We start from the raw sequence: 25,359 nt of genomic DNA on the forward strand, positions 1-25,359 counted from the left end.
CCATGCTGTAGAAATGTTTATGACCATGAGCAACATTCCTCCTTCTGTTGCTCTTTGTGTACCTCCATCCTGTCTCCTACAGCCTCAGTTCTGGCTCTCCATCCCTCCCTCCTCTCTTCTCATCCCTACTGCCTCCTTCTTGCTTTCTCACACACATGCACGCACACACACCCACAAACACACACGCACACACACACACACTCTCTCCCTTTCTTCAGCCTCCTCACAGTCCAGATGGCCTAACTGCCCCCACACTCACTCCCCCACATACACTCAGTCCACCATGCGCTCCACCCCACTCCTCCTCTCCCCCTACGGGAACAGCACTCCCTTTCGAGGAATAGACCCCCCCCCCCCCCCCCCCCAAAGAAAAAACAACACCACTACCATTGTTCATAATATATACACACACCTCTCTCTCCCCACACACATACTCTTCCACACTGTCCCTCCACAGACCACAGGCTTATATACGCCCACACAGACACACATACACACACACTGACACAGAAGATCTCGTTCACAATTCTCCTCTTCTGCAGCATAATGACTGATGGGAGCATAGTAGGAATGCTGCTGCTGTAGGTGTGATAAGGTGGCATAAAGTGAAATAGATCAGAACATGACTGTGCTTTGTTGTGGTTGTTTTATTGGTGTCATAAATCCCATAAAACAGATCATTTCATCTCTTTTGATAATGGCGAGTGTTGGAGAATCAGCTCACCGACATCTTTCATCGGTGACTCAGCTGTTGCTAAGCACAGACGGGATCTTTAGAATGCCTTTCAACGAGCTGGTTGTGCGTCTTGTTTGTGTGGTTAGATCACGAGCGCAGACCTACCTGCAGAACCACAGTGGCTCAAACAGAAGCGTGCCTACGTACGTTCATCCTAAATCATCTTCATGACAATTAACTGGTCCGGGGTCAGAGGCGGACCAGGCCAGGGAAGCGCAGAGATGGTTGCCAGGGTAGAGTCGAGTTCAAGAGCAGGGAGAGGTATAAGGGAAGAGGGCTATTGTTGGAGAGTGTGCGTGCGTGTGTGTTCATTGGCCAGGGAATGAAGGATAAAGAGGGGAGAGTTGTGGATGTTTTCTAGGGCCTGCTATGGTGGTGTGTGGGGGTGTAGGCCAGAGGAGGAGGGTGTGGTTAACGGTTCTAGCACTCACAGGAAGCCGTGAGGCAGGGAAAGGGGAAGTGAACCACCCCCACACTGTTCCAAGGTTGTGGCCGTGCTCTCCTCGAGGTCGGAACTAACTGACCTCAGCTTACAACTCCCACCACACCTTTAAACTCTTTAACACACATACACTCACACACACTCACACGCAGAGATGCCCGCAAGATTGGTAGATGATGCACGGTCGCGTACTTTTATACATAATGATTGATTGTTGAACTACATGACAGTGTTGTGACTGTGCGTTCTACGTTCTATGGTTGTTGTTTGGGGTTTTTTTTTTACAATGTAGCAAAACACTTAGCCAGCATTTTTATAAATAATTATATTCATAATTGTGTTTTACATCCACGTTGCTGGAGAAAATTGCTGTAAGTAGGATCACAATGGTGATGTATGACATTTGGCTCTGCAGCTGCAGAGCCGATGATCATCAAAGTATTGCCAGCCATTTTCCAAAGCCTACTACAGGTTACTAGATTGACTACCTCCTACACGATGCACACAATTAAGCACAATGAACGCACAGAAAAATATGGAAACCATCTAGCGATACACTGAAAATTGATTGTTAGAGGCAATCAATCATAAACATTCATTTGCTTCGTCTATTAAAGAAAAGTTACGCACAGTATAGTTAATGGGAACTTATTAGAATAAGTTTTAAAATAGGTGCCTAAAATGTTAGACACATTGTTATAAATCCACTCTGCATGACGTGATTTGGTCACGAGTCTTATGAGAAGATTAAATTTAATGAGATCATATAAAAAATGTAATTTTCATTGTCGATTTTCATCGCAAGGTTAAGTGTATTTTTGAAAAAATACATTATTATAGATTTGAAATCTTTCTTATCATTTTATATACTTTTTATGCAACTATAAATTAACAGGAAATGTGTTTTACTTTATTTTTTGCCCTATACTTTCATGACACGAGCTGACCTAAACCCCTCCTCTGACCCTCAGAGTTCACTGTGTGCCAGCCAGCTCGTCTCACACTTGGCCACCATCTTCTGGCTTTTCATTCCATACACACATTCATTTCCAGCCAAATGACCACCAGCAACATGGCTCAAACTCTTCAACTCTGGTCGGCTGACTCACAGACAGAATGCTGTGGGGGAACACAGGTTAAAGCTAGGCGAGCCAGCAGGAAAACACACACGCACATCCACACACACTCAAAGAATTTTTTCACTAAGGTTATGATTGAATTAAACATTTATTAATAATTCAAATCAACAAAGCCAATTTTACAAAATACAGACAACAAACATAAACACGTTCTCACCTTCAAGATTAATATATGTGTCAGCGTTTGCCAGAGTGACCCTTGTCATCACCAGTGTTCATAGCGTTACCTTGGTGACCGCATTTAATCTCCCCAGAGACTTCTATCCCAATCTGACCCTTAACCCGGATGAAAGGAATGTCAGTGAGGTCACACACTCCTCCAGTCCATTTTGTACATGACCATTTGCCTCTGAAGGGATGCTTGCAGAATCAGTATTCAGGGATAATAAAATCTTGCATTTTGCATATTGTCCAGATACATTTACTGCAAAACTCTTCTCTCCTATCCCGCCAATTTATTGGCAGTTTGCGTTAAATAAGATTTTAAAACCACCTCCTCGCAAAAATCATGAGAAGCCCCGAAAAACAAAATAATTCTGCTGCTCTTTAATGAAAGTAAAATTGCCAAAAATACAGATTTTAAAAAGGCACATCAATTTTAATACATCATTGTACGTGAGGAATTTTTCACGCTTGTATTCTGATTTCAATTATAGGTTTTTTTCCCTATAGGTTTTAGATCAAATTACTTATTCATTTCAGTAAATCAGAAGATTATAAAACTATGAAGGCGAGTACATGGTACTGTACATAACTCACAAGAAATACATTTAATGTGGTCATTTTTAAAAGATGTGTGTCCTGCGTCTAAAATATCCTCAGTGCAATTTCCCATTAAAATATTTTTAAGAAATCTTATTTTATTCAAAGTTTTAGAAATGTGCAAAAAAACAAATGAGACATCTCAAGGGAGCAATCTTACAAGCTGAGTGGAGAACGATCTAAAAAATTGGGGGGTTTATTGAATTATAGATTATTAAATTGGGGTACTACATCTGTAGTAAACACGCTGGAAATGATACAGTGAGTAAATATCTTAACTAATTTAAGAGAAATAAATCCTTTTTAAAGACTTACATATTTCACTGACAGTTTCCAAGTCCAGTTACAACTAATTCATTTTATTTGGGCATGTTTAGTTTAAAATATTACAATATTTTTTTTATATTGTTGATCGATTACCGTTTCGGTTAAGATTCTGCTTTAAGCAAGATGATTCAGAACGTGCTGAACTACATTTGTGTGCCAAACAGGCAAATAAACTATTGAGTTGGTGCACTGATTTGTCTTCAGGGATATTAGCCACTTTACTCACTGTATCGATTATATAAATCAAAATCAAAGAAAAGGGAACAGTTAGATATTTTTTGTAAAACAGTAATAAATATAATTCTACTTTAGTTACAGATTCAAAGTGTTTTTAATGTTTTTCTACAGAATTGATGACAAAAAATATTAATAATGCAAAAAAGGTAAGTGCGGCCTAATTTTTTTTTATGAGCTTGTGCAACCCATTTACAATATGCAGGCATCACTTACACTTTGAATATAATTCTCAAGTTTTTTAAAGCATCTTTTACATTTCTCAGCCATGCATTCTCTTTAAAAAAATCGGAGACAACTTGAACGTTAACAGAGATGTCAAGTCGTCGAACAAGAGGAAGATTTTTTGCTTTATCGGAGCAAACAAGATTCTAGATCATTCTGGATCATCAGAGGTGGATTTTTCTTCAGTATTTTAGAAGAGAAAGCACATGCGCTTACATTATTAATAATAAAACATGCTGAGAGTATATTTTACTTTGGGTCTAATGCTATTTGACCATATTTGAAAAAAGTGTTTGTCCTCAACATTTAAAGAGCAACAACTACTTCATGAAGACATTAAAACAGAATTACTGAATAGGAACATTTAGATTTGATTAAAATTATCATTCTTAATACAATTTCCACAAGAAGCAACAGCCTCTGGTTTTTGGTTACTGTGTACATTGCTCCCTCTACTGGTTAATAATTACTGAAAGAAGCTGTTGTATTCTGTAACTCAACATTAAATATTATGACAATATATTTCTGTTTGAGGAAAAGTGACCTGTCAAACCATCTTTAATATAGCTCATAATGAACTTAGTAAGGGGTTTCTTTGCTGTTAGATTGCAATATTCCCGTTGAGTTAAGAAAACACGAAGGATCTTTGTGTTTTTCAGTTTTTAGCCATGCAATAAAGAGACATAAAGCTTGTGATTGTCAGCGTCCTCAGCAGGTAATTCAAAATCTTGATGCGGGAACCAAATTCCAGCACGGTCCAGGAAGGTTTGGGCTCTTTTTGGTGTTCCTTCTCATACGTTGCTGAGGCGAGTTAGCATTTCATGGGCTGACGAACCTGAGATTGAGCCTATAATCACCATTCTCAGGTTGGACAGTCCTTGAAAGGACTACTCAAGATTTAAAGCGGGACCGGATGTGTTGTTCAGGCCGCTCTGCGAGCCGCCGCATGCAGAGTCCACGCTGAAGGCAAATGTGTACAAAAATAAAATTACTTGACAAAGAAAAGATGAGAATGTGTCTATGATAACACTCCACATGTGATTACACATCTGGAAATATACACCTGTTGATGGATATTCTAGTGAGCTGTTTTTCCATAATTCGGAGGCACAAATATCTACTGTATGACCTCGTGGTGGAGAGCTGAAATCATATTTTGCAGCAATAATATTTTGACCACCAACATTTCTAATTGCTCTGAACTAAATATCACCCAAAGGTAGTTTTTTTTTTCTAAAGCTAAACATAAGAATTTCAGTACAGCAGGTTTATTGATTGGATTCCATTTTGTGGTGTTGTTCTTATTTCCTGCAGGATTATTAAATACATATGAAATAAAATCAAAAAGCAACTCCAAAAGCAAAACCAAACAAAGATCTAATTGAAAATCTAAAAAGTAAATCATTTGTTAGCCACCTGTATAGTTAAAGGGTGTGATTTTGGCGCCACAGGCAACCACCCAGCGAGACTAAAACTGAGAAATTAAAAAACGCTTGAAAAGCTATTAATGGAAACAGCGTCACATTAAGTTTATTGAGGTTACACAATTTAATTCCTGTTCTTGTGATCTATATATGTTATTGTGTTTAAAGCAGCGACGCATACAGCGATTCATCATAGCTCATTTCGGTAGAATACAAGTTTTTAACCTGATGGCAAACACTGCCACAGTGAAAAGCATTCAAACAACATATCTGCCTCACATTTGTGCCATTTTTCTCAGTCAGAAACTCCAGCCATAGATTAACACCACATCTGGCCCCTGTTGTTAGCTAACTTGCACTAAAACCACTCAGAGAGCAATTAAACACTCAGGCAACGGAGCTTAATGCACAAACTAAAACTCATACTAAAAACAACTAAATCACCCTGGCCTGACTTTATGAGGACAGTCCAGTCTCTTAGAATTTTTACTCTCATGATAAACTATGCAGATGGAGAGTGGAGGGGAAGACACACACACACAGAGCGAGAGAGTGAAAGGAGAAGGAGGGAGCGAAAGGGAAAGACAATACTTTACCCTCTTCAACAGACTAATCTAAACCCTCTTCACATGATTCAGAAATACTTCATCGTCTGAATTATTCATCCTCTACTCTCCGCATTAAGCTGTGCTGGCCTACTCACACCATCTCTTCAACATTTACAACCCAGACGCACTCTCTGCCAGATAACACTTTAACCAAACAAATAACAACCATGAAAAAAACACGGTTCCTTTCCACGATTTCTCAAGCGTAATTACAACAACTTTGGAAAGTCTCATTGTGTGGAAGAGCTTTCATAGTCTCCTCTGTGCAGTCCTTACCCTCATGGCAGACTCCTCAGACCCAGTCAAGCAAGACAGGGAGGCAAGCTTCACCTTCATTCAAAGTCAAGACCAAAAGAAGGCACACAGGAAGAGAGCACAGCAACCTGGAGTTAGAAGCTGGTGGGTGACATGAGGATGAAAAAGAAACACAGGTCGCTGAGTTTTAACGGCCACCCCTGCTGTCTCTACCAAGCTGTGACCTCATCATGCTCTGTACTACCAATGGGGATGCAACTCACACACGCACAGACGCACACATAGACACACTACCTTCCTGTTTGTCAGTGCTGGTGGTAAACTTTCCACTGACATCTTCATTCAGAGGACCAATCTGAAGTTTTCAAGCATTTAGTCACGTGGAATAAAACACATCTGTGCCGATTTTTTAAAATACACTTGTCATCATCATGATCAAGCAGCAGAAAGGACCAGATTGTTTCAAATTTAAACCAGTTTAGCACATTAGCTCATTTCAGAGCCTACTTAACCTTTGCTGAAAACCTTTAAAATCGGCTGATATTTTGAAGAACCAAACAAGTATACAAATGTTGCTGCTCAGCTTCTTGATATTTGTATCTCTTGCATGTCTTTTGACTGTCCTCCTGCCTTCTAAAAAAAAGAAAGAAAGAAAACACGATGCTTCATGTGTGTTGATATCTGCCCAAGAGGCTGCTGATTTGTAATTGTCCATCAGCCTCATGAAATGCACGTCAATCACACTTTACTGCGGCTGACATCTTGACAGCTGTCAGAGTGATAATTATGGAAAGTGATGGAAGATATCAAGGTTACTTTCCATGAGAAGAGGACAACCACAATATCCTTCCTGTTCATTGAGTGTAGGTAATGTGTCTCTCGTTCTCGAAATGTGTTGATAAAGGTAGAAATATTCACCCTGCTTTATGTTTTTTGCAGGTGTATTTTAATCAGCCAGAGTGGAGAATATTTTCAGATAAGTCGTGGGAGCTGGCAGAATACTAGATTCTGAAATTCACATTTCGCATAAATAAACTGTGAGCAGTTTAAAAGTTGTATTGCACTTTTATTCAATATTTAAAAAAAGCAAAACAAAACCAAACAAAGTCCCAAAAAGAATTAAAATCAAAACATGCAGATGAGTAAAACCCAATGAGGCTACATAACACAATCGGTTCATACCCGTGCACATTTAATGTACATTAACACACAATTAATATTTAAAGGTGAACTTGCTGCGTATGTGACAGAACAGATTTACAGTTTCAGTGCAATGTTTTTGTTTTTTCCTTTGTCGTTTTATGAATCCTTTCCTGAAAAAAGCAAATAACTGTGAAAAAATAGAAAATGTTGTTAAACTGAACACTGTGTAATGGTAATTATGGCCCGGTTTATAATATCAGAAGTTTATAGACAACTTTCCTCAAATATCCCGGACTCGTATACCCGCAAGGATGAAGCGAAGCGCCTCGTGTTTGGCAAACTAAAGCATCATTTTCAGCAAACAGTAAGGAAATGTTAAACAGGCAACGGCATTGACAGATCTCATTCATTTTTAGCGTGACAGTTTAAAGATGAGGCACTATCAGGACTCTTTGTGACCTTTGGATATTTTGAGTTCATATGTCCACAAAAGCCGTTTTTGAACAAACAATCTGATGGGCTGCTGAAAAAAATGAAATAATGGAGGGATAAATTGGGATCTGAGGGACTAAAATAAACACTTCACATAAATGAAGATGACCCATTTTCACTGCAACAAAAAGACGTACGAGTTGCTCGCTGACTGGTCAGGACTATCCATAGTAAAAAAATATGCAAATGAGCGACATTCTGCATAAATACGCACCACAAGTACGCACTTAAAGCCGTATAATGAAAAATGCTTTTCAACATCCTTTTCAACTGGTTAGGTCAGCATCCACAGAGAAGGAAAAGAGTGAACCAGTGAGCTAAAAAAAAAAGAGAGAGACAAAAAAAAATACACCTACACATTTTCCGATTGAATGGTCCTTCAGAAAGTGCTCATGGCGATGGAAGTTGAGCAACATGAGTTCATGTTCTGATTTTACTTTTGTGAAAGTTGTGAGGAAGGTGCGTGGTAAAAAATAACCTTAAAAAGTTTACTTCTTTTTTTCTTTCTTTTCCTTTTATGTCGCATGCAATTTCACATTCAGTTGTGTCGTCCACAGTACATGGTTTAAGGCTAGAAAAATCTTTTCAGAACATTTCTGCAGAAATCGATAGAGATTGTCACAATTTAAGTGCTAAAACGCTCTGACCTTATTACATTCTGTACAAATAAAAATATATTTAACACAAATTTAAATAACATTATTTAAAAAAAACCAAACAGATACAAATAAGCAACATTTTTCTTCTCTTTAGTCTTTTTTTTTTCAACAGCAGCCATACGGGGGCAAATGGTATGTCTTCATATCGTCCAGGAGCACAGCCCTGACTCTCAAAAAGTAAGTCAACTGACAGCAATTGATTTAGTAACTGGGCTCATCCATGTCTTCATCACTCCAGTCAGGCGGTGCGTCTGTTCCAAAATACCGATCTCCAAAGTTTCCTAAAAAACAACAATAAACGACATCGATAAAAAATATAAATACAGTGCTACAATGCTTATTTTTACATTTCAATGACTTTAAAACTGTCCTGTCCTTCCTGCTTCCTCAGCATTGCTCACCTATTCCAGGTATGATGTGAAAGAGATCGTTGACTTTCTTGTCGACAGCCGTGGTGATGATTTTGACCTGCGGGAACGCGTAAGCAACAGAATGGACTCCCATTTCAGCCATGAGCAAAGAAACCAGCAGGATCTTGTCCTCTTGAACATCATGATCCTGAAATTGAAAACACAACTGTGAAAAATGATCTACATGTGCAATTCATTTGCACAGGAGGCATTGGCATTGTTGTGAACAACTGGGTGCACCCACCAGCAGGACTCGCACGGCCATCATGGCAGCAGCTCCAGTGGACACAGTGCAGTCCATTAGAATCACGTGGTCCTCACTGATGTCTTTCGGTAGACGAAGATAATGGAGCTAAAATTGTGCACAGACAGGATGTGGGTTCACGCTAAAATGTGACACATATGACCTACAGCTATATATATACATATAGAAAACCTCTAATATTACAAACAACTGCTTCATGGCAAACTAGGCCAAAGGAGGTTACTGTGAAAATGTGTAAATGTAAAAACTCATATAACCAAAATTGTTTTTGGTTATAGGTTTTTGACAGCATGTGACATTAATGTGGTTTATTACCTCTGGCTCTCCAGTGTCCTGGTTGGTCTGGATGAGGATCTTGCCGATGCGGACGTCTTTGCATACGGCCCTCAGAGCCGGCTCCATGGTCTCCCCGGCTCTCAGGATGGACACCCCTGTGATCTAAAGCAAAACAAAGAGGGGTACAAAAATTAAGCAGAGGTTAATTGCATCAATTTAGTTTCGAGACAAAACTCTTCAGAATGTTTTTCTTTTTTTCTCAATTAAAAATAACGCACAGAGAATATAGCAGGAAGCAAATGGAGTTCACTCACCCTCTTTCCGTGGAAAGTCTTGCCTTCGTAATCCTCTCCCTGGGGGGTCTGCACTATGTGGACCTGAGGTAATATTAAAAATCATAAGAGCTTTAGAACGATGCTATAGTCTACCACAGTAAGGAAAATATACTGTGACAAGCTACAGTGAATGCTGAATTGTCGGTCACGTGCATTTGTGAAATGCACACTGAATGTTGCGATAAAGATATGGAAACTTTCCACTGTGGTGACTTGATAAGTTTCCATACTCATGTGGCAGGCCAATACACTATGTCTATCTGATTTTCTTTGTTGAAGACAGATGGGGAGATTCTTTTTTCCATTTATCAGTGCCTTTTCAGATTTTTCCCCATTTCAGGGCCACACACTGTAGCACGGTCTCCGTGTGTGACTTGTCAGCATCTTTCTATTGAGTGGTTATCTCATGCTTTCTTTCTCCTACACCTCTCTCTATCTGTGGTAGTTTTCCAATTGTTTAAATGCCCTCCTTGGTATAAAGAACGTAACTTAATTAAGAAAGAGTGTAATACAATACTTGAATTGAACCGTTTTGTGTTTGTGTTTGGGACCTGTGAGGGGAGGAAGGAGAGGGCTCGCTCAATCAGCAGCCGCATCAACCTCTTAGAGTAAAAGATGAACTCATCGCGACTGGTCTCCTTGTTTCTAGATGTGATGGTCGAGAAAAGAAGGATCGAAGGTTTATTCGGCAGCTTTCCACCGTCCAGGTTTCCATGAAAACAAATGCAGTTATTAACGGAACAACAATGTGCTTTCTTAGCTTTTACCTGATGATGGTGTGCATGCCCCTGACTTGAGGTGTGCTCTCCAGAACGCTGAGGGTCTGGGGGAGGGGTTGGGCCTGGTGTGCAGAAGCCAGGGCTGCCCTGTAACCACGGCAACAAATAGTAGCGCGGGGGTGGTACACGCCGAGAGCAGCGGAAAAGAGAAAAGATGGACAGACGCATGAGTGCAACACGTGAAAGCCAGTGCAATTAAGACTGCTCTGCACGCATGTGTACAGTATGTGCAAGGTCATACACACACACACACACGTGCACATACACACTTTAACACACACACAGACCTGTGTGTGCATGCAAAAACAGATAAATAAATAACACAAAAAAACCCCACACAAATAATTTTTCAATAGCAGTTAGAGTAAAGTTGATAATGGCAGTGTACCCACAGTAATGGGAGTGCTTGGGAAGAAGCACACACACACAATTGCAGCGCACACAGGGCCAGTTTTGAGTATTTCAGTGGAAAATAACAACACCACAGAGACCGTGATAATGGAAAAATAGATTAATTTGAAAATTATAATTATACAGATACAAATAAAAGATTTAAATGTGCAATATAAACACATGCATAATTAGTTTCCCATGGTAGGGCTGCACTTCTAATATTTCCCCATGTTTGCATGAATAAATATTAGTTCTGAATGCCTTGTTAGCCTCGCTCTACCTTGGACTTGAGGGGAATAGACACGCTTTTACAAATTCTCAGTGATGCAGTGTTGTTCACACTAGACTGACTGCAATGCCACTGAGATACACATTAGCCAGATGCAAAGAAAAGAGAAATCATAGCATGTCTGCTCACATATCCCAGCGAAGTTTCCTCTATGGGGAGGGACACAGATAAACAAAAAAACAAACCAAAAAAAAAACAACAACAGATAAGAGGAAGAAAAATGAGAAAAGACATAAAATCAGGTGGATGAAAAGATTATCGAGAACAGTGAAAAGTGTGACAGCCAGAATTGCAAATGTCAAAAGTCCTTGAACTAAATGACATCAAAATTTAATAGTAATAATAATAATAATAATAATAATAATAATAATGCAATGAGAAAAAGAAACCAACCAAGTGTTAGCTCCGATTTTGATATCTGTACCCATGCATCCCTTGCGTGTATGCGTGGGAGGTGCACAAACTATCGTGTGGCTGTCACTCTTACACTGTGTAGAACAGTAGAAGTTGGTATTTCAGCTCACAGGCCCCAGCACATCCTGTGTCTAAAGACAGACACCAAGCTCACTTCCTCTCTCTCTCTGTCTCAGATACTGTGGCCGACATTCAATGGAAAAACTCAGCGCTTTGTAGTAGGGTATTGGAAACTTTTTCTGTGGCTGAGGTATGCGATAGTCAACAATAGCTGTAGCAAGAGCTTCCTCTCTCTCTCGTTTTCAGTTGTAGTCACTCTCTCTCTTATTCTTGCTGCTGCTGAAAGGAGGGGTCAGTGACTTGACTCATTGGTGTATTTTTAGACACAGAAGGCAGGAAGAGTGTGAGTTGTCATTTCTTTAAAAGGTAGAGAGAAGGAAAACCAACACCTTTACACTGAATGCTGGCTGCACTACACCACTTTCAAACTTCTTATCAGAGTGCAGCTTTTAAATGTTGACAGCAGTTTTTGCACATTTTGATCCACTTCTTCTTATTCTGAGGTGCTGTGGACCGAGTCTTAACCGTGTATTATGTCCCCACTGACAGAGCACTAATTAGCCATATTTGGTTAGCTACAAGATACAAGAATGCCGCCTGGTGACGTGTCATGGCAGCCAGCACGTCGGTGGAAGGTAGAGGTTGGTTTTGCTCTCTTCTGATTTGACATTTATTCTCGCTCTCCCAGTAAAAAAGCTGGTGCAGCAGGGGAACTGGGCAGATGTTGAGGAGAGAACGATATAAAGGATAAAGGCCACTCTACCTGACGCTGAGTTCCCGCTGCAAGCAATGGAGGGATTTGGTGATGAGGGGGAGAGAGTGAGAGAGCAGTCCATCAGCAGCATATGTGTTTCAGTGTGTGTATGTTGTGAGGGAACAAAGCAAACTGCACAGTAGGGCAAAGTGCTCCGACAGCCAAGAGCGTGCCTTTGGTGACCAGTGATTAGTGCATGTTGCACAGCTAATCCCAAAGTGCGTCTAACAGGCCATCAATCGACATTGTGTATGACAAGTATGAAGATAGGGTGTCTTATAAGGCTGTGTGACTAATGCTGCATAATTATGTATTAGGATGTAATGTTTCCACTGTGATTACATTTATTCCTAAACTAAATGCCTGGAGATTAGTTTGGTTTGAATTAATGCAGGACAAATAACCACAGCAAGAGGTTAATATGGTTAAAACACTGAAACCTATTTCTGTCAGCAAGCTCCATCTGACATATTTTCTTTATTTGAGGAAGCTACTTTTAGCTGCTCCCTTATTCACAAGGGGTCACCACAGTGGGGAGCTCTGCATTAGCCGGATGTCCTTCCCCAAAGGGATTTGAGTCTCCTCCAAGGGTCTAACCAGGGATTGTTTGTTTGTGTAAATCACTAAACCACACATATATGCCATATTTAAAGGGCTATATTCATATTCATTCTTCTTCTCAAGTATGAAATGATAAGAAAACAGAAACAGAAGCCCTGTTTTCATAGAGCACATTTCAGAAAACATCATTTAGCCTTCTTGCTTTAAGTGCTTTGGCAGTAGATTCAGAAAATGACTAATAATTAAACACTTTTTAAAATCTTGTCAAGTTTTTTGAGTGTTCAAATAAACACATAAGAGAAGAAAAAGTAGAAGATAAAAAAACAAAGCAATTTAAAATTTATGTTCTCTGAACCAAATAACTACAGTTTGTTACTGTTACTAGGAAAGTTAGCAAAACCAAAACCAGTTTAGAACAGTTTTTTCCATTGAGTGTTAATGATTAAACCTTTCCCCAAAGCACTTACAGACATTCAGCCTCAGTAAAGTTTCTTTCCACTAGAGGGGGTGATCTGCCTTGAAATTACAGGCACATACTGAAGGGGAGCCTGCACATACACCCTCTTATGAATGCAATAACATAACTAGATGTACTGACCCGGAGGCCATCAAGAAAAAGGACAAATGAAAGGTTATAATTCTCCCCCCAAATTAACTATTTAAGTGGCATGACAGATTTTCTGCGTGTGTATTTATATTTATGTCTGTAAGCATGACCTCACTTACCTCCTCCAACTGACTGTGAACATGCTGTACGATCAAGTCGATTGCCACCATGTTGCCACCTCCTGACCGGAAAAAAAAGAAAAATGAGGCTTTAATTTTAAATCTTTTTAGGATTGTTGCTGCTATACTGAACATGTACATGAAAGTATATTGGTATATACTCACCACGTGGCACCACGATATCAGCCAGTCGCATGGTAGGCTCAATGTATTGTTCAAAAGCTGGCTTAACAAACTTGTTATACTGCTTGATGACCCCCTCGATATCTCGGCCCCTTTCTGTAATGTCCCTCCTCAATCGGCGCACCAGGCGGATGTCAGAGTCTGTGTCCACAAAGATCTTCATGTCCAGCAACTGGAAAAACAAGTTGATTAGATCAACACAAAGTAATATAAGACACATTCACAAACAGATGACATGAAAATAGCGAGCTTAAAATACCAAACTGTATTCAAATTTGTATTTTTAAAGGGTTATTGTGAAAGCCTGCAAGAAATTCTAGAAAAAAATTGAATGAATGAATGAAAGATCTGAAAGCAAAAAATATTTCCTGCAACGTCAATGTAAGTATAGATGAAAAATGAATGAATATTAGATAACTAATGAAAATGTTTGCTTCTCTTTTGCTTACAATGACTTCTGATTTTAACAGACCTTTAAAGGAAAAAACTCATTAACTTTACTGTGTTGCAGTTGATACTGCAGTTATTCAGAACCATTACGTCTTTTAAATCGATGACACTTAACAGTTGAAAAACAAACCTGTCAGCGCCCTCAAGTGGACAAACTATGTACTGCAGATATTTTTTTCTTATCTTTAAATCAATATTCACTTCTCTGCACATATTAGCTGACACACAGTGCATACAAACATATCAGGCTTTTCAATCTATTTACTTATCTTGGGCTATCATGCATATGCTGAATCTATTTTAAAAACCTGCAAATCTTGTCTATGTACACAACATGGGAAAAATAAACAGCTACCTCTTGTTTAATAAAGACCTCTTACACCACTTGTATGTGTTTTCTAAGAGTGTTTTTTTTTATTAGGTAATACATATTTTTGACAACAAAGCTGACAGTAGGACCTTGTATTGGTTTGTTCAGGGCTAATGACCTTCTCTTACCTGCAACAGTTCTTTATCTGCAAAGGCCATGATTCCCTCAAAGATGATAACACTGGCTCCATAAACTGTTTTCTGGGGCAGAGACATGTACATGTAATAACACAATAAAATTTACATACCAAAAATGAGAACGAGGGCATTAAAGCACTACACATTAAGTGTGCATGTATTCCAACAATCGTTGTAAGCTCTCAAACTGACTTGCCTCACTAATGTGTGAATGTCTGTGTGTGATAGGATAAAGAGAAGTAGACAGATATCACAATAGCGATCTGTCGGAGACCATCTGGAGATGTACAGCTTTACAATGCAGCTAAATCTATAGAAAAGAGGATTAAAAACTTCTTCGGTAAACAAAAAGGAGGGATTATATGCAAAAATGACACGCTACTTAATAACTTAAAAATACAAAGCCAAATGTTTGGGTCTGTGCATTCATCCTTACCCAGTCCTTTTGTCTCCCGTGAGTTGTAAAGTCATACACAGGGATTTTCACGCTCTTGCCCTGTTTGAGTTTGCGCAAGGTGTGTGTCAGCAAATCAAAGTCAAAGGCATCTGGGTGGTCAAAGTTATAGTCGTTACTGGCAGCCATTGCCTGCTGCTCTGGGGACAGGACCTGAGGATTGCCATGATACTGAAGTTAGAGTATGTCACCACTGCATGCTGCTTTTCAATGCTACAAGATTTCCTGAGAAAATGGCATGAACACATAATAATATTTGCATATCAAAAGAAAAATCTCTTAGTCAACTAACATTACACACGTGTTTTGCAGTACAACAAATGATGCATTCACAAATAATAACGCAAAAACATTTTGGCACAGATCGCTGATCGAGAGCAGAGAAGTTTGGGGACCTAAATTTAGGAGGACATCATGTGCCACAGTGACGTCCGTACGAGGTGGTATGTGCACGCACGTATCTGTCCTTTGGGTGGTTGAACATTAAAAACCCAGTCCTGGTATTTGGCAGTTAATGAACAGCAACACTCCCTTCTCAAATGAACTGGTAACATATTTATGTAATAAACCAATGTTATACTGGAAAAAAAGCAAAATATAAAAATGCATAGATTAACTGAAAATAAATGGCAATCTTTTGTAAAATGTGGTGAGCAGACCACCACTTGCTGAGGGCTACAGCGGCACTGGTCACTGGTAAATCCCTCCAACTCTGCACAGTCTGATCTGCCGCTGTCAGATTTTGACAGGATTACACAACTAGAGAGTGGGTGGAGGTGTAGAGGGGGCAAGAATGATGGCTCTTGCTACACTGTTCACTACATCTCTTTTTCTCTCCCCCTAACACCCATCACTGTGTTTTCATCCTTGTTTTCAGCACTGCCTCCTTATATTTTATCTACTCTGTTTCTTCTCTCTCTCTAATCAAAACCTCTTTTTCTCATTTTCCCTCTGGGATCCAAAGGAAATGTTTCCTTTTCTCTTTCACCCTGTTTCCTGCACTCAGGCTCGCTTTTCTTTAGCCTTCCTTTAGGCCCCTGGGTGGTTAACAGCCATTCAAGACAAAAGTGATAAGAACAGAGTTTCTTGGACCTATCACATGTCTTATTTATAACTCTAAACACTTATTTAGACATGCAGCAACATTTAAAAATTCAGATAACTTTTAACAACTTCACAGATACAGTGACAAATGTATCACTGCATGCAAAAGGACATATACGGTTTTGTAGACACCACAGAAATACCTTGTAAAAAGAGTCCATTGAGAGTAGTACAACCCAGGGTACATCTAAAGCTTCTATGATTTTCCTTGCTACAGTTGTCTTTCCTGAAGCGCTGCCACCACACAGGCCTGAAATTAAAAATTGACAAACAGCCATTGAGTAATAACTTCCTTCCAGTTAAATTACAAAAACAAAAGAATTTAGGCAAGTTGACATGGTCAAGATGATCTGCAGACGTTTAAAAAGTTCATCAGAATTGGGAAGAAAGTTGAAATGACTAATAGGTATGGTTTTACTGTAATTATTTCACAAACTGCTTATCTACTGGGATTTTCCCACACAACCATCTCTAGATTTTACAGAGGATGACCCAAAAATAGAAAATCTGATGCTACAGTTTCCAGGGGTCAACAAAACTGGAAAAAAAGGAAATTGGAAAAACGTCTGCTGTGACGTTCAGATGGCAGAGTCAGAGGTTTTCAGAGCTTAAGGCTACCTTGGAGTGAATAAATGCGTGATGTTAGGGGAACTGTTGAATCTATTATCTGTTATGGTATCACTACATGGTTTGAAAACCTTTCTGTCAAGCTCAGATCCCAAATTCAAAATCTGATTCAAAGATAGTTAAAATTACTACGGACAAAAATGACATCCTTTATAATGATTATGAGTTGATGTCTTCAGGAAAAAGGTACAAAACTGTGAGTTGGAGTTACATTTTCTCTGTGAGTGTTTGCATATGTGTGTTATTTTACATGATGTGTTTCCCTCGCTTGTCCAAGGTAAATTTGTCCCCAGAGGACAATAGAGGCTAATCTAATCTAACCACCCTGCCTTCAGGGCGGTGTAATGATGTGGCAGATATTTTCTTGACAAACTTTGGACTCCTTAGTAGCGACTTGAGCAATGTTTAAATGCCACAGTCCAAGTATTGTTACTGACCATGTTCATGTGGTCACATTTTCCAGCAGGAAAATGTGCCGTGTTACAAATCTCAACTCATCTCAAAGTGGATCCTTAAGCATGACAAGGAGTTACTCAAATGGCCTCCACAGTCACAGATCAATGCAAGTGAGAAAACACCTTTGAGATGTGCAGCCAACAAATCTGCAGTAACTGTGTGATGCTGTCATGTCAATAAAAAAAACAAGCGCTTTGAGTGCTGAGGTAAAATAGCGCTATATAAGAATCAGTCCATGTCAATGTGGACAAAAATCTCTGAGCAATGTTTCCAGTACTTTTTTCAATCTATGTCATGAATTAAGGCTGTTCTGAAGGCCAAAGGAGATCCAACCTGGTACCAGCAAGGTGGCCCTAATAAAGTGTTTGGTAAGTGTACCTTCACTTGGTGCAAACATGCTATCAGTAGTTTGACTAGTTTGGCAAGACTTGTTTGAGTGCATTGTGAGGTTGCTTTAGGCTATTTTAAAAAGGCATGCAGAAACAGAGCCAATAACATTCTTCAACATAAACGTTCTCTTTATTCCTATTTTTCACATAGTTCAGCACTTCCTGATAGCAGGGCACACCCATCTTTAACATACTTGGATGGATCTGCTTTGCTCCATCCAGTGAGAAATTGTGAGTTAATGCCCTTTATCACTAGTATAGCAGGGCTTTCCTGTATTTAAAAACACTCTGCCAAAGAGGAAACTCTCCAGTTTGTGAAAAACAACTAATTTTAACCAGTGCATCTCTAACTGGGCTTAGGTTTCTCAAGCTTTCTTCTTCATAAAATGGTCAAATACGCCAAGAAAATGCCTTACCTTACCTTAAATAGGGTAATGACAACTTTGTGCCACAACTATATGGGAAGAAATTATGCTAATGTGTGCATTCCCTGAGTTTTCTAAACATTAAAAATTTTCACTTATACAAAGTATAAGGTTAGTTTATAAACAATTATTCATTAGTTTCCTAAATTTAAAGGTACAATCCGAACATATTTATAATACTTTAGATGAAAACTCACCACTTAATCTAAGCTGGGGCTCTGACAGGTCATAGATCTTTATGATGTCTAAATGTCAAACACAGAAAGTCATTCTTCTTACCAATGACAAATGCCTCTTTGGACTGTGTTCCATGCTCGTTGTACCAGGGTGGGCGACCAGCAGTGTAGATTGTTCGTTTGGAGGTGCGTAGCAGAGGAGGCTCTGACTTACACTGGCTGGTTGTCCTTTTCCTGGGCGAGAGGCCTGTGCTTACCGAGGGGAGGAGACGGTCGAGTGATCCCTCGCCACCTCCACTGCAGATGAGAAACATGACATTACTCTCTGGTACACAGGAAGCAACTTTCCTTCTTGTCACTGCATTTTTCTGGGTTTCATAAAACCTTTTGCGTAGCAGTATAACGCCAACATTCTCCATCATCACATCTTCTCCACCTGTATATAGTAAGACACACTGAACCCGAATGTGCTGTGTCATGATTTCAACTTCTAACATCGGTGAGCGTTCATGGAAAGGTAACGAGGTAAAACAACAGAATCAAGGCAATAACATACCAATGTAATATACAGGATCAGTCCCACTGAAATAGCAATCTCTTATTTGGTATAGCCTTGTTGTCCCCTTGTATCTAATGCCCGGTGACACATTAGACACACAGAGACAGACATTGTTTGTGGCATGTAACCATGCAATGGATGAACAGATTGACTAAAGAAAGGCGGCCCAGTTAGTTACCAACAAAACAGCAGTGTAGCATTTTCCCTCCTGTCACTGGTTAATTTTTCAACCTGTCAGCTTTGTCCAGTCTTGTCCAGTGTAACTGCTGCAGGTACTAATGTACAGATGGTATAATATATTACATCTAAAGCTCCCCATAACCATAAGAGAATTATAGAGTCAAAGTGATGGATTGTGTTTTCATAGTCCATTGTATTTTACCAATTGAAAGGATCAGGTATCCGCCACTGGAAAGACAGCATGCTAGAAAAGCAGGTGGTTACAGTACCTAAAAACACCTACAGAACATGTTAGAAGTGGAGAAATGTTGATTCAACTAATCGAATAGTCCTGTGATCAGTTTTACGAGCGAAAAGATTGCTGCAAAAAGGCCCTCATAAACAAATGACAACAAGCCAATTCAAAACATGTACAAGGTGCTTAGGCGAGCGAGGCATGGAGTGAATTTGCATTGACTTATTCAAACTACACCTGATGGTCTCTCATCTGTTCTGTAAGATAGAAGAAATTAAGAAAGAAATTTATGTAATACCCATTGCAAGAGTTTTGTGTCTAAACTGCAAACAGCTGCACATATGGGCTACTCTTTTACTATTGTAAGTTACTTAACCTATAATGACTAAGTTTAATGTTGTGCCTTTACAAATCATTCGGCAGTTGTGAGTAACTGGAATTCAGAGCAGAGAAAAAACTTGGTACAAAGAACTGGTCGAGCAGATTGGTGAGCAACCTCTCTATTACTTCCTCTAAAACAACAGCCTCACTTCTCTTACATAACTCTATTTTGTCAGCGTCTCAAGAATCTGCTGTGCCGCTGACGTTTGATAAACAAAATATTGCTTTTTTAGGAAAATGCCACTCGATTAGCGAAGCAATCTAAAGTCGCTCAACGATTGCCGCCCACAATCATCATGAAAACAACTGCTGCGTTCATTGTTTAACAAATACAACGTAACATCTGTGTGCGGTATGCCTAACTGAGCAACAGTTGGAACACTTACTGCATTATCCGAGCCATCCACACTTCACCCAGTGAAGACTGTAAAAAGCCAGCGGCCATAACTATAGCGGCGTTTGTAATAAACAAGTCTTAGATCTTCCTCTGTTTTCCAGTCAACTGTCAGGCTCCACACATTTATATAGGTCATATACCTGCCCAGGTGGACTGCCAGGAGCTCAGAAGAGGAGCAAACAAGAGAGAACAAAGATTTATCTTATCTCACCAGGGTCACCTGGTTAGAGGGAGCCAGGGAGCAGAGTGGGAGACTGCTGAGAGCGTGCGCAGGACATAGCTCACTGAAGTATGGTTATCAGTTAAAACCCAACTAGTGTGCAATAAAAGATTAGCTTAGCTGACTGTGCTGAATCATGTCCTTGTTCTGTGGTTACACTTACAGTACCCAATGCTTCAAAACATTACATGAATGCACCTTTGTGATAAGAAGTTATAGTGTGGGGTACCTGAGAAGGCCCTTATGAAGCAGACATCTAAGCCTTATGGGCAGCAGATTGAAGGATAATATTAGCAGCAAATCAAGACGCAACGTCACATCTAATGTCAGTAAAGCGACATGTTTTTCTTTACTTTCTCCACAATGGCTCACACAAAGAGTAAATTAACACAACCTAGCTGCATAAAGTGACTACTGTTTCACATCAGCTTGTTCATTTGTCCAACAAGATTTCATAAAAAACGAGTATGTACAAGTACGTAACACTACTGTAATGTCAGTGTAAAATTCTCAGTTTAAAAAAAACTTTACGGTTCCTCACATCACGTTTGCACTTAGAAGGTGCCACATTTCCTAAAGTATGTAGACAAAAACCTAGAGGGTATAAACAAGTGAGCTAAATAAAGAGGAATAAAGTTGCCCAGGTCACCTAAGGAGTACATTAAAGGAAATAAAATGCACTTACCTGCCATCAGATCTTAGCGTCCAACAGCCAGATATTCTAGCTCCTGAGTAAGCTGGTAGAGTGTTCATAACTGGGAAGCTTCCAGTGTTTGTACTCCAAAAGTTGTGTTTTAATCCTATACTATTGTCAGCCGGTATACTCAGTGTACATATTCATATGCACTCAAACACACACTTAACAGCGCTCCTCTCTGGAGCATCACATCCAGAGAGGTGGCGACAGAAGGTGGTTAATATACATGGGAATCGGCTTGGATGAGAAACGAAACTTTAAACATTTGCTTAGCTTTCTATTTCTTCCATTCTCTCAACAGAGCGAGAGAGAAGGCACTGCAGCTTGGTAGAGGAGGCGCACTCAGTGTGAAACTACAGCACAGCATTTCCCTCCTCTTTCACTAACTCGCTGCTCCTCCCATTAGACGCCCAGCCAACAAACATAAGAGGATAACCTGCCCTCCAGATTATGTTCATTAGGGTGTATTAATAGCACCGGGTTAGAACCAGACCACACCACTCCTGGTACACACACGCACACACCCACATATATAAACACACACAGACACATGCCAAGCTTGGGTCATCTGTCTTTGGCAGTCAGTGTCGCAGTATGTGGCCGGAGGTGAAAGAGGAACCAGAAGAGAGTGACAAGAGAAGAAACAAACTAGAGGGTGGAAAAAACAACCCAAAACAAGACAAAACAAAGAAATAAATAACAAGAGTGCAGCGCAGTCACACAGCCAGCCATTATTCTCCTCTGATGTTGATGCAGTTGGCTGAATTCACAACAGAGACGCCTCAGGCTGTGTTGGGGAGGTGAAGAGAAATTGAAGGGGGTGCGGGGATGACAGAGGGGAAGGGTAGAGGGGAGCTGATGTGCTTTTACCCTGTGGGGACATACAGTGCATCTGTGTGCCTTATACCGAGTCTAGAGATGTCAGCACCACAGCAAACACACACACACACGCCCGAAGAGCAAAGTCCCCTCCCTGTTTTCACTCACAGTGAAGACTGGGGAATAAACAGCATGATGAAACCCAACACTACCACTGCTGCTCTATCAGCTGACGGTCTGGGGAACAGCCCTGGGAAACGCACACAGACACACACACACATGCACGCCATTCCACTCCTCCCTAGCCACAACTTGTACAGACAAACAAATCATTATGCTCAGAGTTCAGAGGAGATGGACTAATTGCTTTTCAGTGCACAGAAAAACAATCAAGCAGCTTAGAGAAGCTACTAGCTATAATACAAAGCAACATGAAAGCTTTTCCAAATATTTTGGAACATGGATTCTGACCAGACTTCATTTCTCTTTATTCACTTTTTTATATTATACAGGGGACCAACAGGGGAAAGAGAATTGAGTGTTCTCCTCTAATCTGAACTGTAATGGTTTGGTAGTGTCACTGTCGCTTTAATCTTCATCGAGAGGACAGCTGCAGAGCAAGAAAGCCACATCGAAACAAGAAGCCTGAACTGGTTTCTATGCCAAACATTCAGCCATCTCGCTATGGCGACAGTGATGCACAGGAGGCTTACAAAGTCTCGGCTGCAATAACACTTAACCTAAAACTAATACTGTAAACACACTATAATATAAGCTAAACGTATTAGTAACAGCATGTAATGCTGACTTTATTTACTAATTTTAAAAAAAAGTCAAATATATTCAGTGATAAAGGGAGGTTGCAGTGCATAGAACCTTTGCCTTGCAGAGCTCTCGACTGGCCCGGTACTGCCTCAATTAACAGTTTATGGTGCCTCTGTGTTAGGTTATAGTTTAGTGACCAACTGAGTTCTGTCATACAACTATATTAATATCAGCGGTCATACATTTAATAATGTGAGTATAACTTTAAAGCCTGCGAGCCACTAAGGTTGACGTCTAGAAGAGCAGGAACTTCTCTGTTCCGGACACACCAATACAATACCGCCCTCTTGTGGAATAACGAGGTATTGAACATCTAAGGCAGACCAGCAGCTGACAAACAACTGGACCAAGTGCTTCAGCTTGAGTCTTAGTCACCTAACCCAAATGTTATTCTGTTCCGTTACCTTATATATCCCATAGGAAGATGACATTTGCCAGAAATACCCGCTTTACTCACGCCGCAGTACCTCCAGAAAACACCAAGGCGCGTGCTTTCCACCTCTGCTAAAAGAAAGCTCTCTTAGTCCACTTTCTCTGCTTTAAGCTAGCTCTCCAGTTCTCTCTAGCGATTCCCATTACACGTTAAAATAGGTGAGCATGTTTCAGTTAACAGTGACTGCTTGGTAAAGACGTGTTTGATGTGATTTCTTCGCTTCCGAAGATTACAATGAAGTAAAGCTACGAGGCAACCTCGTGTAAAATAAGATGACAGATCGTAAAGCCAAAGAGAGGGAGAGAGAGTGGACAAAAAGAGAGACTCAAAAAGCAGGCCTCGGGTTTATTATATTTATAATAAACTAATAATTATACTGTAACTTCTAGACTGCTGTTACATTTATCAGGCGTATTATATATTAATTACTGTACCACTGGGACGTACAGTGTAACAGGTCGTGTTTCCGTAAAGATGCTTAACCCAACTGCCAGGATAAGATGAAAAAAAAAATGCATCCAGTAACGTCATAATAATGTACTATAATACCAAAGGTTTCCGAAGCAATCTACAAACTCTATACCTGTTCGATACAGAGGAAGTTTTCGCTTCGCTGTCCATCGTTGAGCGCCTGTCTTCCACGCTAACCACAGACATTTCTGCCCTGTTGACAATCAGGTGTTAAGAGCGCAGTCACAGCTGAGGCATCATGGGACTTGTATTTCTTCAGTGGAATCTCTTTCAGCTTCGCGGCTGCACTTGGACTTCAAGCCCCAGAATGCACGTGATCCGTTTTTTCTATTCACAATAAACAGCATGTACTTTTATTTTAAGCTTACAGGGCCTTTTACAGGCCACGTGTAGGTGGGAGTGGAGATGAATCTTTTTAGTCAGTTTTAAAATTTTAGTTTTGCTTCATAATCTCTCTCCAAATCTAAATAACTTTACAGTGCTGTGTCTTGAGCCACTCCTATGTCCTTATATTTTGCTTCCAAGAAACCAGACTTTCTGGTAATTTTTTAAAGCAGTCTTGAGCAATAGTTCTCTTAAAGTCTTTTAAATGATTTTCAGTCCAGTTCTTGTACCTTAACATTTTCAGAAGAATGTTATTTGTTTGTTAAACCACTTAACACTGACCTACTAATGGAAAACAAACAAACAAAACAACAAAAAACCACCTATATCAAGGAATGAACCAGTGTTGTGACAGCACTTTGTTCAGTGTCTGTTGTGTTTCAGTGCACAGTATAAATAAACTGGCTTGGCTTGACTTCTTTGAGAAATTAAAAGAAAGCTTTCCTAACAGAGTTCAGGCTGTGTTGGTGATTGAAGGTGGACATTCCAAGCTTTTTAGAGTTATTTTCACCTACACTATTTTCCAGGAATTTTTGTACGTTTCAATAAATCTCAGCCCCAAATTTCCAGTTTCCTAGCAAAATATAAAGAAGTGAGGGGTGGCTCAGTGAGGGGTTGTGCACAGTACTGTACAAATATATATTTCCTTTTTTTCATGAGCACAATTAGTGGCAACTAAGTGCAGCTTTAATAAACTATGAACAAGTGTGATAAAAGCCAGTATTAGATAAAATTGTAACCCTAATTATTCAGCTGCATTTAAAAAAACATTTATGCACTAAGGCAGGGGTGTCAAACTCAAATACACAGTGGGCCAAAATTCAAAATGGAACAAAGTCGCGGGCTAACGTTAATATTTATTGAAGAAAAAAATCTTCCTCCAGATATAAGAATGAGTCTTTATGGACTCAAACAAGTTTAGCTGAAAAACTGAATATGGAACAGCAAAGCTTAATACTAAACAATATATATATTAGCTGTATAATACCAGCAGGCCAGCTCTAATAGTAATTTGGTATGGCTTCGCGGGCCAAATGTAATTACGCTGCGGGCCAAATTTGGCCCGCGGGCCAGAGTTTGACACCTATGCACTAAGGGCTCCTTTTAATGTGTGATGTTGGTTTGAATATATATAGTCTATTGTCTGTACTTGGCTAAAAGGACTATTAATCTTATTTCACAGCCTTGTGTTTGTCAAAATATTCACCCTAATAAGTTTATTATATTCCACTGATTGTCTGTATATAACCATCTTCATCATCTTTACACAATCTACAAT

At 39.8% G+C, this 25,359-nt stretch overlaps 1 protein-coding gene across 6 annotated transcripts; it reads right to left on the reverse strand.

The window, feature by feature from the left end:
- Positions 1–7,197: 7,197 nt before the first annotated feature.
- uckl1b (uridine-cytidine kinase 1-like 1b) lies at positions 7,198–23,947 on the reverse strand. Of its 6 annotated transcripts, none has more exons than XM_085258854.1 (15): positions 23,809–23,947; positions 18,583–18,776; positions 16,550–16,656; positions 15,285–15,455; positions 14,840–14,911; positions 13,874–14,063; positions 13,709–13,770; positions 11,323–11,342; positions 10,500–10,598; positions 10,284–10,377; positions 9,712–9,774; positions 9,437–9,559; positions 9,101–9,208; positions 8,848–9,004; positions 7,198–8,727 (listed from the first exon to the last, which is right to left on the reverse strand). In XM_085258854.1, exons 1-15 carry the CDS (start codon positions 23,880–23,882, stop codon positions 8,648–8,650), a joined length of 1,614 nt encoding a protein of 537 aa, XP_085114980.1. In that variant the 5' UTR covers positions 23,883–23,947; the 3' UTR covers positions 7,198–8,647. The 6 variants fall into 6 exon arrangements, with proteins under 6 accessions (XP_085114980.1, XP_085114981.1, XP_085114983.1 ...); XM_085258855.1 differs by lacking the exon at positions 11,323–11,342 and adding an exon at positions 12,431–12,447; XM_085258857.1 differs by lacking the exon at positions 23,809–23,947 and adding an exon at positions 21,137–23,734.
- Between the last annotated feature and the right edge of the window lie 1,412 nt (positions 23,948–25,359).

The sequence above is a fragment of the Mchenga conophoros genome, linkage group LG20 (genome assembly GCF_057382185.1).
Source record: "Mchenga conophoros isolate Kocher_MC1m ecotype Shallow Benthic linkage group LG20, M_conophoros_male_GT1.1, whole genome shotgun sequence".
NCBI lineage: Eukaryota > Metazoa > Chordata > Actinopteri > Cichliformes > Cichlidae > Mchenga > Mchenga conophoros.

Bases quoted from the DNA above. Each gene is read 5' to 3' on its own strand.
- uckl1b (XM_085258854.1), bottom strand. From the start codon at position 23,882: ATGTCTGTGGTTAGCGTGGAAGACAGGCGCTCAACGATGGACAGCGAA. The intron at 14,064-14,839 runs GTAAGAGAAGGT...TTGTTTTTCCAG, and splicing joins CAGATAAAGAACTGTTGCAG to TTGCTGGACATGAAGATCTT. The intron at 9,209-9,436 runs GTAATAAACCAC...GCACAATTTTAG, and splicing joins AGGACACTGGAGAGCCAGAG to CTCCATTATCTTCGTCTACC.